Source organism: Erpetoichthys calabaricus, chromosome 12, assembly GCF_900747795.2.
Source record: "Erpetoichthys calabaricus chromosome 12, fErpCal1.3, whole genome shotgun sequence".
NCBI classification, from domain to species: Eukaryota; Metazoa; Chordata; class Cladistia; order Polypteriformes; family Polypteridae; genus Erpetoichthys; species Erpetoichthys calabaricus.
The window spans coordinates 151,612,666-151,625,495 of NC_041405.2; the positions used below are offsets into that span (position 1 = coordinate 151,612,666).

At 46.4% G+C, this 12,830-nt stretch overlaps 1 protein-coding gene across 1 annotated transcript in view; it reads left to right on the forward strand.

Moving 5' to 3' along the window:
- ano8b (anoctamin 8b) overlaps nucleotides 1-12,830 on the forward strand; it is a 159,001-nt gene that overhangs the window by 63,920 nt on the left and 82,251 nt on the right. The window contains exons 4-5 of the mRNA XM_028816572.2: nucleotides 1,575-1,713; nucleotides 10,668-10,764. Coding sequence (XP_028672405.2) covers nucleotides 1,575-1,713; nucleotides 10,668-10,764 — 236 coding nt within the window. The remainder of the gene's footprint in view (nucleotides 1-1,574; nucleotides 1,714-10,667; nucleotides 10,765-12,830) is intronic.

A 12,830-nucleotide genomic window follows, 5' to 3' on the forward strand; every position in this document is an offset into this window, starting at 1 on the left:
AGCATAGGGAGGGGGTCATGAGGTCACTGTAAAAGGGGTGTGTGGCGCTCCCAATATCTCTGCAAAAGGTTGAAGGTCCAAGTCTTTAGAGTCCTGGTGCTGCCTGTCTTGCTATATGGTTGTGAGGCATGGATGCTATCCAGTGACCTGAGATGAAGGCTGGACTCCTTCAGAACTGTGTCTCTTTGGAGGGTCCTTGGGTACCGCTGGTTTGACTTTGTGTTGCTCATGGAGGTTGGAATGAGGCACATTACCTGCATTGTGAGGGAGCGTCAGTTACGGCACTACGGCCATGTGGCACGATTACCCGAGGATGATCTGGCTCACAGGACCCACATTGTTGAGGATCTGGGCAGCTGGACCAGGCCAAGGGGATGCCCACACAACACTTGGCTGGTCATTTCTGGGGGGTGGGACTGCACCACGTGTCTGCCTGGGGGGTTGCCAACCAGGATCCGAGCTGTTTCATTGAGAACCCAAGTGGCTGGACCAGGCCACGTAAACACCTGGCTGTGGCAGATAGGTGGTCATTTCCAAAAGGTGAGACTGGACCACTTGTCTGCCTGGGGGTTTCCGAGCTGTTTCATCATGTGGTGGGTGCGGCAAGAGCATGCTCCCTAACCTGACCTGATCTGACCTATCATCTGGAGTACTGTGTGCACTTTTGGTCCCAATATTACAAAAAAAGACATAATAGCCCTAGAGAAAGTCCTGAGGAGAGCGACCAGGCTGATTACAGGATTGAGAGGTATGAGCTGCAAAGACAGAGTGTAGGAGCCAAATCTTTTCAGTTTCAAGCAGTGCAGATTAATGGAGGACTTGATTGATGTGTTTATGAAGGGGTTTAGTATGACGGATCCCAGCTGATTCAATAAGAGAGAAACTTGATGAAAACCTGTTAAGGATAAATTTCTCACTAACATTAGAATATTTTCCATCACCCAGAGGACCACAGACATGTTGAATAAGTTACTGAGCAGTGTGGTAGACAGCATGACGTTGGAGACGTTGAAAACCAAAATTGATGATATTGGGCAAGTAGGACAGGCAAATAGGGGTGTTAGGCTGAAGTGCCTGTTTACGTAAAAATTGTTCCTATTTTGCAATCGGTTGACCAGTGTCTCTCTGGGTCTGTTCAAGGAAATCACCTTGGATTATGTTTGAAATTCAGCTTTGAAAATGAACGATGGGCACTGAGGCCTAAAGCAACACTTGAATTTCTGTCAGGGCTTTGTTGATGAATGGGTCTTTGAAAAGGAAACATTCAATTGTTGTGCTTGGACAGATTATGATTTATTTTTAGGAACTTTTCCAATCAATGAATTGACCACCGCTAAGGGAAGCAGATGCACCTTGACCTTATGACCCAAACAGCAATGCTCAGAAGCCATTTGGATGGGCCTAAAATTAGAGTGGAATTTTTCCAGAATGGAAGAACTGAATTAAAAAAGTCCTCATCCTTCCTTTTAAGAAGTCTTTTTTAATCATCAGGCAGATCAGCCCTTTTGTATCTCCTTCTTTTATTATTTACCTTTGAAACTTTTTTAATTCTCATTTTTTTTTCCTTCTGGCAGTTTGCTGCGGGGTGCAGAGGAGGTGGGACTGTGTAAGCCAGTGAAGCCAGAATTCGGCGGAGGAACTCGTCGGTTCTCCTGTGAAGAGGATTATATCTACGAGAACATAGAAAGTGAAATATGCTTTTTCACCTCACAGGTGAGTCACAAGAGCAGGTCAGGATTTGGAGACTCTTGTCATCAGGCCAACTGACCACCCCTGTCCCCCCCCCCCCCCAATTAGCATGAGTTCAAAACACTAATGACATCTATAAAACAGAATTACCGATAGCTCTTTACGAATTTAGACTCCTTACCAGATTCGAGGCAGTCTTGACACCTGCTTGAAGACAACAAGCCAGGTGTAGGAGAGTCATCTGCTGTCCGTGTCATCTGATGGTCAAGTGACGACCACATCCTGCAGAATGCTATTTTTGTTCTTCCTGGCCAGGAAACGTGGCGCTACTCCTCATCCTGGTGGCGTTACTCCATTCTAGAGAGGGAGATGAGAACTGCATGAACAACTGTTGCACTTCTTACATTCCTCCCTTGTGTCCTCCTATAAGAGACTCGGCACACTTCACCAGGATAAAATGATGTCTGTCATTAACTGAAAATGGTTGTGATTGGTGGTGTTTATTAATTTTTTTACACTTCCTGAAGAGTTTTTTCAGACTCAGGTGGCTGTTCTGGGGTTTCTGAGGTCGAGGAATTGATAAAAAGCATAAATTTCATACTGTCCTGGTTCCCCTTCATTCTCTCACATTGGCCAGTATGTTCCTGCTTTGTCATTTCAGCTAGGTGTCGCATGAATGCAGAAATCTTCTCTGATAAATGTATCGGAGTATTGTTTTTCAGAAAGTGGACCACCATCATTTTGTTGGCTAGTGACAGTGCCCACTGCTACCCAGTGGCTGTTCTGCTCAGTGACACGGCAGACGTAAACCAAATAAACAAAGAACCAAAATTCTAAATGCCAGGGAAAGGCTAGCACTTCAGCTGAGTTGCACAATATTCAAACCCACCTGTTTTTTAATTTTAAATGTACTAGGGGGCTTTGCTTGCCAACCCCCTTGCCTGCGCTACGCACCAGCAACTTCATGTCTCTGCAGCTTGCATATGTGGATTTCACTTTCACCAAACAATAAAACTTTTAATTCTCGTGGATACACCTCTTCATTTGGAAGAAACACTACCTTTCCTTGATGGCAACACGAATTAGGCAATATACAAGTCTCCGACTTAAAGTTTAAAGCCGGAACAATATCTAGTGTTTCAGTAGGGGGTGCTGTTGCACCTCCAAACCCACAGGCAACACGCCCAAACACCAGGTAAAAGTCCCAATAATTAATTTATTATTACAAAATGTGCGCAAATCACCTCCACCTCCACAATACTCAATAATCTATATATATAATTCTCTAAGCCGCTGCCAGAGCGGGCAAGACACCCATGAAAGTACGCACGAAGGAGCCATATATGGATTCTCTAAGCCACTGCCAGAGCGGGCAAGACACCTATGAAAGCACGCAGGAAGGAGCCACGCCCACCAACTCTAAGACCATTGGATACGACGAAAACTCGCACAGCCACGCCCACCAACTCGGACGCGACGCCTCGGAAAACATGCCGTCATTTCTGTTTGTCTGCGCTACAGTCCACATGCAGCTCTGAGCCATGTTGACTTTTCGGTTACGACACACGACCGCGTGCAACATCGCAAACTGTTTTACACACTACATACAGCAATTCGCATCTGTGACAAACATGCGTCTTCTTAGATGGTCCTGCAGGAACACGGAAAACGTTTCCCCGCCCACCAACACTCTTGAGGTTAAAACACAATGAAGGAAGCAGTCTTTAAAAACCAATAAGCCCTGTGCCTCTGTTTCATTAGCGTCTCACCTGCTTCACAGATGCAGGCCCTGCAACAGTCGAGACGTTCTCTCAGCAGCTGACCTTCTACACAAGCTGTGTGTGTGTGTGGGTGGGTGTTAGTTAGTTAATTAGTTACTCGAAGGATTTCAGGATTTAATATGCACAAGCGGTAACACTGCAAAAGCAGCCCAAACCAGAAAAGACGGCTGGCAAAAAGTGGCCGACAAATTAAACGCGTGTGCATTGTACTTACTGAAAGCAGCGTCTCGGTACACGTACAAGCCAGTTTCCCTTTCGATTTGTACATGTTCAGTCTCTCCCTGTGCATTTCCTGTGCGACACACACACAGGCAGCGCCAGAGAGAGACGTGTGCACAAACACACAGGCAGCCGGAGAGAGAGGGGGCTGGACTCATAAGGTAGGAAGGCAGTTAAAGAATGTACCGGGCTCGATTTTGTTTTCACTTCTGTTTACAGCGATAGGGTCATAGCGTGCATTATTGCAATGTTACTTTTCTTGGTGCCTTATTACATTACTGATGCTTCACATTTTCATTGTTTTCCCTGTGCTTAAAAGACATTAAAAAAGTGTTTCTCATCTGTGACTCCGGAACAACTCAGTACGCAAGCTATATTAAGCGTCAACAACGAAGACTCGCTACACCTTAATGAACAAGTGCTGAAACTTATCCCTACCGACGAAGTAACTTTCACCAGCATGGCCTCCATCGTCACAGACAATCTCGCTTTCAGTCACGGACAATTGTTGCTCTCTCCAGACGTCCATCTTTTCATTCACTCACAGTGGTATCCACAAACCCACCCCATCTGAACAACTGTATCGTTCAGGAAGTGTTCACCCATCAATACATAATTATGCGGCGTATGCTACGCCGCGGGTTGGCTAGTAAATCAATAAATCATACTCCAATCCTCCACTCCACCCAGTAGCTCTGTCGCACATCCTCCCAACTCCGGCTCAGCCTGCTGGGTTTGCCACAGTCCTTTTTATAGTCCTTGACCCAGAAGTGCTTCTGTCCTTCAGTCCATGTGTTTCCATAGCAGATGAAAACTCTTCTTTTTCTTCAGCCCGGAAGTACTTCAGTTCTTCTGTTCCCGTGACTTGGAAGTACTTCCGGGGTATAGGGAGAATAGAAATCCCTGTGCCTCCCTGCAGCGTCCCCTGGTGGACCCCATGGTATCCAGCAGGCTGTGAATCCGAACTCCATTGTCCATGATGTCCTGCGGGAATTTGGGGCATCTCCATGCTGCAGGGAGGACTCCATTTAGTGGCCTGGGGGAGCTGGCTGGGATAAACTGCCAGCCACCTCTCACACTAGATACTTCTGTCATATCACCCATGTCCATATATTCGATCTCTTTTCGCTTTTACCTTTTTGTCAATATCATATTGAATTTTGATTCCGTGTTTGGAATTACGTCGTGACAAAGCAACGTATAACTGCCCATGAGTGAATATCGTTTCTCTCTCTACGCAAACTGTGTCTGACAATAGCATTCACACAAATAAGAAATGATTGAACCATGGGCATGGTTGTAAATGTTTTAGATGTGAGTGGGACTTTTCCACATCTCTTTGCATAAAGTCTTGTCTCGTGGGGCTTGAAATTTTCTCTCGTGAGATTTCACTTTCACCAAACAACAAATCTTTTATTTCTCGTGGATACGCCTCTTCATTGGGAAGAAACACTACTTTTCCCTGATGGCAACATAAATTAGATGATCTACAAGTCTCTGATTTAAAATTTAAATCTGAACAATAAATTCGATCTCTTTTTGCTGTTCCGTTAATTCACAGAGTAATAATGTCTGTTTGTTTGCGCTAATGCAATCTTTACTATCATTTTATTGAGACTTTCGAATTTTCGTACTTCCATTGTCTCTAACCTGCACTGCATGTGTATCGCACCAACGTTTTTGAATTCTTTACAATGGTCTACTTTGTCATGTACTCTTTGTCTTTTATTTCCGGCCCCGGGCCTGGTTAAATGTCTTGTCACAAAGTCCCGTCTCGCTGGACGTGAAAGTGTCTCTCTGAGAAAGTCAAGTCTCATCTCTCTTCCCAAGATTTTTTTATTATAATAGAGAGAAGCTTTCCTACTACAAAATAACTGGTAAAGAAGGATCAAGAGATGGATCATAAATGAAGACTTATCTGAAGTCAAAACCTGGGAGCCTAGAAATGTACACCAAAACCAAAACACGGTATTTATGCCATTCAATGCAAAACCTGCAACCTTATTTATATTGGTGAGACTAAAAACACAATAAAAGCCAGATTCGTTCAACATCTTAGATTAATAGAGAATCAAAATAAAGGAACAGTCTTATATCAACATTTTTTTCAGTTAGGTCATACCCCTCATGTGTACGGTCTTGAACATGCATCTTATTGGAATAAAACAATGAGGCTGAGGAAAGAAAAGGAGTGGATAGAGGCCATAAATACTTCTGTTCCATGAGGTTTAAATGAAAAATAAGATTTTATTATGTAGGTTTTTTCATAACAATTGAATAAACAGAATTATAATTAGTTTTTAATTATTGGGTCTGTGTGCCGGTGCTCAGCTGCAAGGTTTCTATCCCCTACCCTAAGACAAACTGAACCCGAGGTTGTAAAAAGGTTGCAAAGAACCACAAACTTGTCAAAGAAACCCACCACCACACTACAGCTCACTGTTCACAATCTTGGATGGGTCAGTAATGCTGCACTGGTTATTTAAATCGTCATGGTGATGAAGTCATGCTACTCATCTTCCAGAGCCACGCCCCTACCAATCTGGCTCCTCCCCTCTCTGGGGTTCAGATTCATGTTTTATGTCATCTTTGTTTGTTTTTGTTTTTTCGGTACAGTGGAACCTCGGGCAGTGACGTAGCGTAGTGGGGGCGGCACTTTTAGGGGGCGGCAAAATTTCACAATAAATAATAATAATATCTTGTAAAAATTTGAACCATACCTAAATAAGGGGTCGGCGGAATTTTCCTCCGCCCCGGGCGGCTGACACCCACGCTACACTACTGACCTCGGGTCATGAATGTCTCGGACCACATACAAATCGGGTTACGACCAAAAAGTTTGCCAAACTTTTGCATCTGTTCACGACCACACACTTGGGTGACGAACAAGCCAGTTTCCCTTCTGGTTCGTACGCGCCGATGATTTCTGCACGTGTTCAGTCTCTCCCTGTGCATTCCCTGTGCAGAGAGCGCGAGAGAGAGCGAGCGACTGAGTGAGCGAGAAAGAGAGAGCGAGAGAGAGAGAGAGAGAGCGTGAGAGAGCGCGAGCGAGCGAGAGAGAGAGAGTGTGAGAGAGAGAGAGCGTGAGAGAGCGACCGAGCAAGCGAGAGAGAGAGAGCATGAGAGAGCGAGCGAGAGAAAGAGAGAGTGAGAGAGAGAGTGTGTGAGAGAGCGCGAGCGAGCGAGAGAGAGAGAGCATGAGAGAGCAACCGAGCTAGCGAGAGAGAGAGAGCATGAGAGAGCGACTGAGCTAGCGAGAGAGAGAGAGCGTGAGAGAGCGAGCGAGAGAAAGAGAGAGTGAGAGAGAGAGAGTGTGAGAGAGCGCGAGCGAGCGAGAGAGAGAGAGCATGAGAGAGCAACCGAGCTAGCGAGAGAGAGAGAGCGTGAGAGAGCGAGCGAGAGAAAGAGAGAGTGAGAGAGAGAGAGTGTGAGAGAGCGCGAGCGAGCGAGAGAGAGAGAGCATGAGAGAGCAACCGAGCTAGCGAGAGAGAGAGAGCGTGAGAGAGCGAGCGAGAGAAAGAGAGAGTGAGAGAGAGAGAGTGTGAGAGAGCACGAGCGAGCGAGAGAGAGAGAGAGAGCATGAGAGAGCGACCGAGCTAGCGAGAGAGATAGAGCGTGAGAGAGCGAGCGAGAGAGAGAGTGTGAGAGAGCGAGCGAGAGAGAGAGAGTGTGAGAGAGAGAGAGCGTGAGAGAGCGACCGAGCGAGCGAGAGAGAGAGAGCGTGAGAGAGCGAGAGAGAGAGTGAGAGAGAGAGAGTGTGAGAGAGTGTGAGCGAGCGAGAGAGAGAGAGCATGAGAGAGCAACCGAGCTAGCGAGAGAGAGAGAGCGTGAGAGAGCGAGCGAGAGAAAGAGAGAGTGAGAGAGAGAGAGTGTGAGAGAGCACGAGCGAGCGAGAGAGAGAGAGCATGAGAGAGCAACCGAGCTAGCGAGAGAGAGAGAGTGTGAGAGAGTGAGCGAGAGAAAGAGAGAGTGAGAGAGAGAGAGTGTGAGAGAGCACGAGCGAGCGAGAGAGAGAGAGAGAGCATGAGAGAGCAACCGAGCTAGCGAGAGAGAGAGAGTGTGAGAGAGTGAGCGAGAGAAAGAGAGAGTGAGAGAGAGAGTGTGAGAGAGCGTGAGCGAGCGAGAGAGAGAGAGAGCATGAGAGAGCAACCGAGCTAGCGAGAGAGAGAGAGCGTGAGAGAGCGAGCGAGAGAAAGAGAGAGTGAGAGAGAGAGAGTGTGAGAGAGTGAGCGAGAGAAAGAGAGAGTGAGAGAGAGAGAGTGTGAGAGAGCACGAGCGAGCGAGAGAGAGAGAGAGAGCATGAGAGAGCAACCGAGCTAGCGAGAGAGAGAGAGTGTGAGAGAGTGAGTGAGAGAAAGAGAGAGTGAGAGAGAGAGTGTGAGAGAGCGTGAGCGAGCGAGAGAGAGAGAGCATGAGAGAGCAACCGAGCTAGCGAGAGAGAGAGAGCGTGAGAGAGCGAGCGAGAGAAAGAGAGAGTGAGAGAGAGAGAGTGTGAGAGAGCACGAGCGAGCGAGAGAGAGAGAGAGAGCATGAGAGAGCGACCGAGCTAGCGAGAGAGAGAGAGCGTGAGAGAGCGAGCGAGAGAGAGAGTGTGAGAGAGCGAGCGAGAGAGAGAGAGTGTGAGAGAGAGAGAGCGTGAGAGAGCGACCGAGCGAGCGAGAGAGAGAGAGAGTGAGAGAGAGAGAGTGTGAGAGAGCGTGAGCGAGCGAGAGAGAGAGAGCATGAGAGAGCAACCGAGCTAGCGAGAGAGAGAGAGCGTGAGAGAGCGAGCGAGAGAAAGAGAGAGTGAGAGAGAGAGAGTGTGAGAGAGCACGAGCGAGCGAGAGAGAGAGAGAGAGCATGAGAGAGCGACCGAGCTAGCGAGAGAGAGAGAGCGTGAGAGAGCGAGCGAGAGAGAGAGTGTGAGAGAGCGAGCGAGAGAGAGAGAGTGTGAGAGAGAGAGAGCGTGAGAGAGCGACCGAGCGAGCGAGAGAGAGAGAGAGTGAGAGAGAGAGAGTGTGAGAGAGCGTGAGCGAGCGAGAGAGAGAGAGCATGAGAGAGCAACCGAGCTAGCGAGAGAGAGAGAGCGTGAGAGAGCGAGCGAGAGAAAGAGAGAGTGAGAGAGAGAGAGTGTGAGAGAGCACGAGCGAGCGAGAGAGAGAGAGCATGAGAGAGCGACCGAGCTAGCGAGAGAGAGAGAGCGTGAGAGAGTGAGCGAGAGAGAGAGTGTGAGAGAGCGAGCGAGAGAGAGAGAGTGTGAGAGAGAGAGAGCGTGAGAGAGCGACCGAGCGAGCGAGAGAGAGAGAGAGCATGAGAGAGTGACCGAGCTAGCGAGAGAGAGAGAGAGTGAGAGAGAGAGAGTGTGAGAGAGCACGAGCGAGCGAGAGAGAGATATAGAGGGCTGGCCGCGTAAGGCCGAGAAGACAGTTAAAGAATGCATCGGGCTTGTTTTTAAAGAGACTGATTCGAGCATTGCTTTAACCTTGTTGTATTTAAGGAAGACTTTTTTCTATTGGATTTTAACCTCCACTTCACTTCTGTTTACAGCGATCGGTTCGTAGCCTGTATTGTTGCAATGTTACTTTTCTTGGTTGTTTATTAAATTACGGATTTTTCAAATGTTCATGTTTTCCCTGTGCTTAAAACTCATTAAAGAAAGTGTTTACAGCGAGCGGTTCTAGCGTGCATTGTTGCAATGTTGCTTTTCTCTGTTCAAGTTTTTCTCAGTGTTATTCAATGTTTTTACATTTAGTTTACTATTACGCTGTGAATTATTTGGTATATTAAACTATTTTTGTGCATAAAAATCTTTAAAAAAACATATTTACAATGGCGGCACGGTGGCGCCGTGGTAGCGCTGCTGCCTCGCAGTTAGGAGACCTGGGTTCGATTCCCGGGTCCTCCCTGTGTGGAGTTTGCATGTTCTCCCCGTGTCTGCGTGGGTTTACTCCGGGCGCTCCGGTTTCCTCCCACAGTCCAAAGACATGCAGGTTAGGTGGATTGATGATTCTAAATTGGCCCTAGTGTGTGCTTGGTGTGTGGGTGTGTGTGTGTGTCCTGCGGTGGGTTGGCACCCTGCCCAGGATTGGTTCCCTGCCTTGTGCCCTGTGTTGGCTGGGATTGGCTCCAGCAGACCCCTGTGACCCTGTGTTTGGATTCAGCGGGTTGGAAAATGGATGGATGGATGGAAAACATATTTACATACAGTTCGTAAGGTCTGGAACAGATTAATTGTATTTACATACAGTCCTATGGGGGAAATTACTTCGGGTCATGACCAAATCAGGTTACAACCAGAGTTTTGGAACAAATTACGGTCGTGACCCGAGGTTCCACTGTACGTGTTAATGTTTTTATGTCTATTTGCCATTAATTGCATTTATTATTCAATGCCTCAGTGATGTTCCTCAATGACTGCCAGGAACTGCTCTCTCCCTATAATTCTGGGGGACCTCCCACAGTTCCTGGCCGTTCATTGTAAATGCGCTGTAAAGTTGGCGTGTCTTGCGCTGTGCCTTATTCTTTATTTTGTCCTTTGACCTTACTGTTGGAATCCTTTTTTCTTTGTGTTACAGACAGTTCCAGTTTGCCTTTTCTGCTCCTCCGCAGAGCTTTCTTTTGTGCCTCTTTTGTGAATATAAGCCTTTTTATTCTTATAAAGATGCTACTTAAACCTTTTTGTATCTAGCCGGGGTTTTTGACAGGATTTCCCCCTCCAGTGGGCATTTTTGGAAGTGCTTTTGGGTCTCCTAGGTCGTGAAGTACCCAGGCTCCTGTGCTAAGTAAGCCACGGCTGCTGCTCCTTAGTGTTTCCAGTCAGCCAGGACACACCTGTGGCATATAAACTGGCATCTGTCATTCAGAATCAACAGTGTCCTGTTTATTTTGTTGTTTACAACCAACTTGCTTGCCCAGCCCAGCACTAAAGTGTAGCTTATTGCTTCTGGTTTTTGATTAAGATGATTAAACAGTTAACCACTGGGTGTGATCTGTTCATAGGAGCGGCAGAGCATCATCAAGTACTGGCTGGAAAATCTGAGGGCCAAACATGGGGAGTCGCTTCACAACATCCATTTCCTGGAGGGACAGCCAATCAGTGAGTACCAGGCTACTGCAGCCTCTTGTCATATTTTCTTGAGAGAGCTTTGTCTTTATGTTACTTCATTGTCAAGGGTGTATTTACTATTGGAATAAAGCAACACTAAATTAAAAGAAAACATGAGTCACTCAGTTGAGTTCCAGTGGAAGCTCATTCTGACGTAGGAAGCAATGTCCAGCTTCAATGCAGATTTGTATGGCGCTCTTCAAGGCCTACACATTCATACTTTGTCGAGAAACCTTTTGCTGAAATACCAGCCTTCATTCTTTTGGGGTAAGTATGTTCCAGTTCTGTATATTCTTCAGGAGAGATTCTTCCCTGTTCTTCTTGACAGACTTGGTAGAGACCCTCCAGGTTGATGGGATGGCTCCTCTGGACAGCAGTTTTTAAACAGTGCCACAGATTCTTAGCAGGGTTAAGATCAGGGCTTTAACTCGGCCATTTCACAACATTCACCTTTCTGTTTCTGAGCCACTCCAGTGTCACTTTGCCCTTATTCCTAGGGTCATTGTCATGTTGGAAGATGAATATTCTCCCAAGCCATAGGTTCATAGCAGACTGGAACAAGTTCTCCAGCAGTATTGTGTGGTATTTGTGTCCCTCCATTGTCCCTTCAACTCTGACAAGATTCCCAGTCCCAGCACTTGAAAGGCATCTCCACGGTATGATGCTACCACCACCGTGTTTCACCGTAGGTCTGGAGTTTCTCGAGTGTTAGTTTTATGCCACACATACCTCTTTGAAGTCTGGCTGAAAAGTTCTGTTTGGGTCTCATCTGACCATAAAACCTTCTCCCACATCTTATTTGGGTCTTTTTCATGCTTTGTAGCAAATGCCATCCATGCTTTTATGTGGACCTTCTTTATGTGGGCCTTCTTTCTTGCTACTACTTGAAATTGTGGACCCCCACACCTCCAATCCAGTTTCAGCCAAAGACCACTGGAGACTTCTGAGAGTGACGGTTTGATTTTTAGCCGATGTGTTGCTCTGATGTTTAGTTTGGAGGGACGGCCTGTTCTAGTAAGAGTCTGGGTGTTGTGATGAACCTTCCGCTTCTGATGATGGACCCAACAGTCCTTCACGGGACATTCAAACTCCTCTGTATTTTTTGTTGCAATTTCCTGCCTTGTGCATTTCAATAACTTTGTGTCTCACATCAGCTGATGCTCCTTTGTCTTCATGTTTGTAGTGATAGTTAAACAGAGACTATGGCCTTTCTCTGGTTTTATATCCAGAGAAATAGAAAGTTTTAACTCATTATGTTAAATTATGACTGTCACCTCTGTGTCACTTGTGTGATTCATTTGTCATTTGTGTAAACCTGGAGCTTCCAAAGCACAGAGATTTAAATACTTATGCAGACGCAAATGTTGGAGTTTTTCTTCTTTAGTTAAAGGTCAGGAGCAGGCGCTGATACAGTGCATTAACGCACCCACCACATGACAAACCAACTCAGGATCCCAGATTAAGACCCGAGTGTCACCATGCGATGGGTGATATCTCAGCACCACACCAGTTCAGATGGAGTAGAACAGTGGGAGTTTTTTTATGGCGACTGGAGTGTCAATTCTGCCATCAACCCCCAAGTTTTCCCTGCAGGATTGACGGCCTACATGCAGGGCTGGATGCAGATTAACGTCATACCCAGGACGGAGGTTAAGGGCCTTGCTCAGGGGCCCAACGAAGCAGAGTCACTTTTGGCATTTACAGGACTTGAACCAGCAACCTTCCGATTGCACTGGTCAACAAGCATTTTGCTACTGGGATTCTTTCACCTGTTCTTTAACAAATTTCACTTGCTGACTGCAAATCTGAAAAACGTTTTCATCCTGCAGCACGTCCCATTTTTTAGTTATGATGTTCCAAGTCTTGGACAACTAGGGTGACTGGACAGTAAAGATGGATAACCATTTTGATAAATACCGGGAATTCTACTAGGGATGTCACACGCTACTAACAGCTGTGAGTTGTTTACCTTATCATTATTAATTTTATTTAAAAATTATTCATTTTTAATTATCGGAAAAAATATTTGTTACTGATTACCAGGTCTTCTATGATCT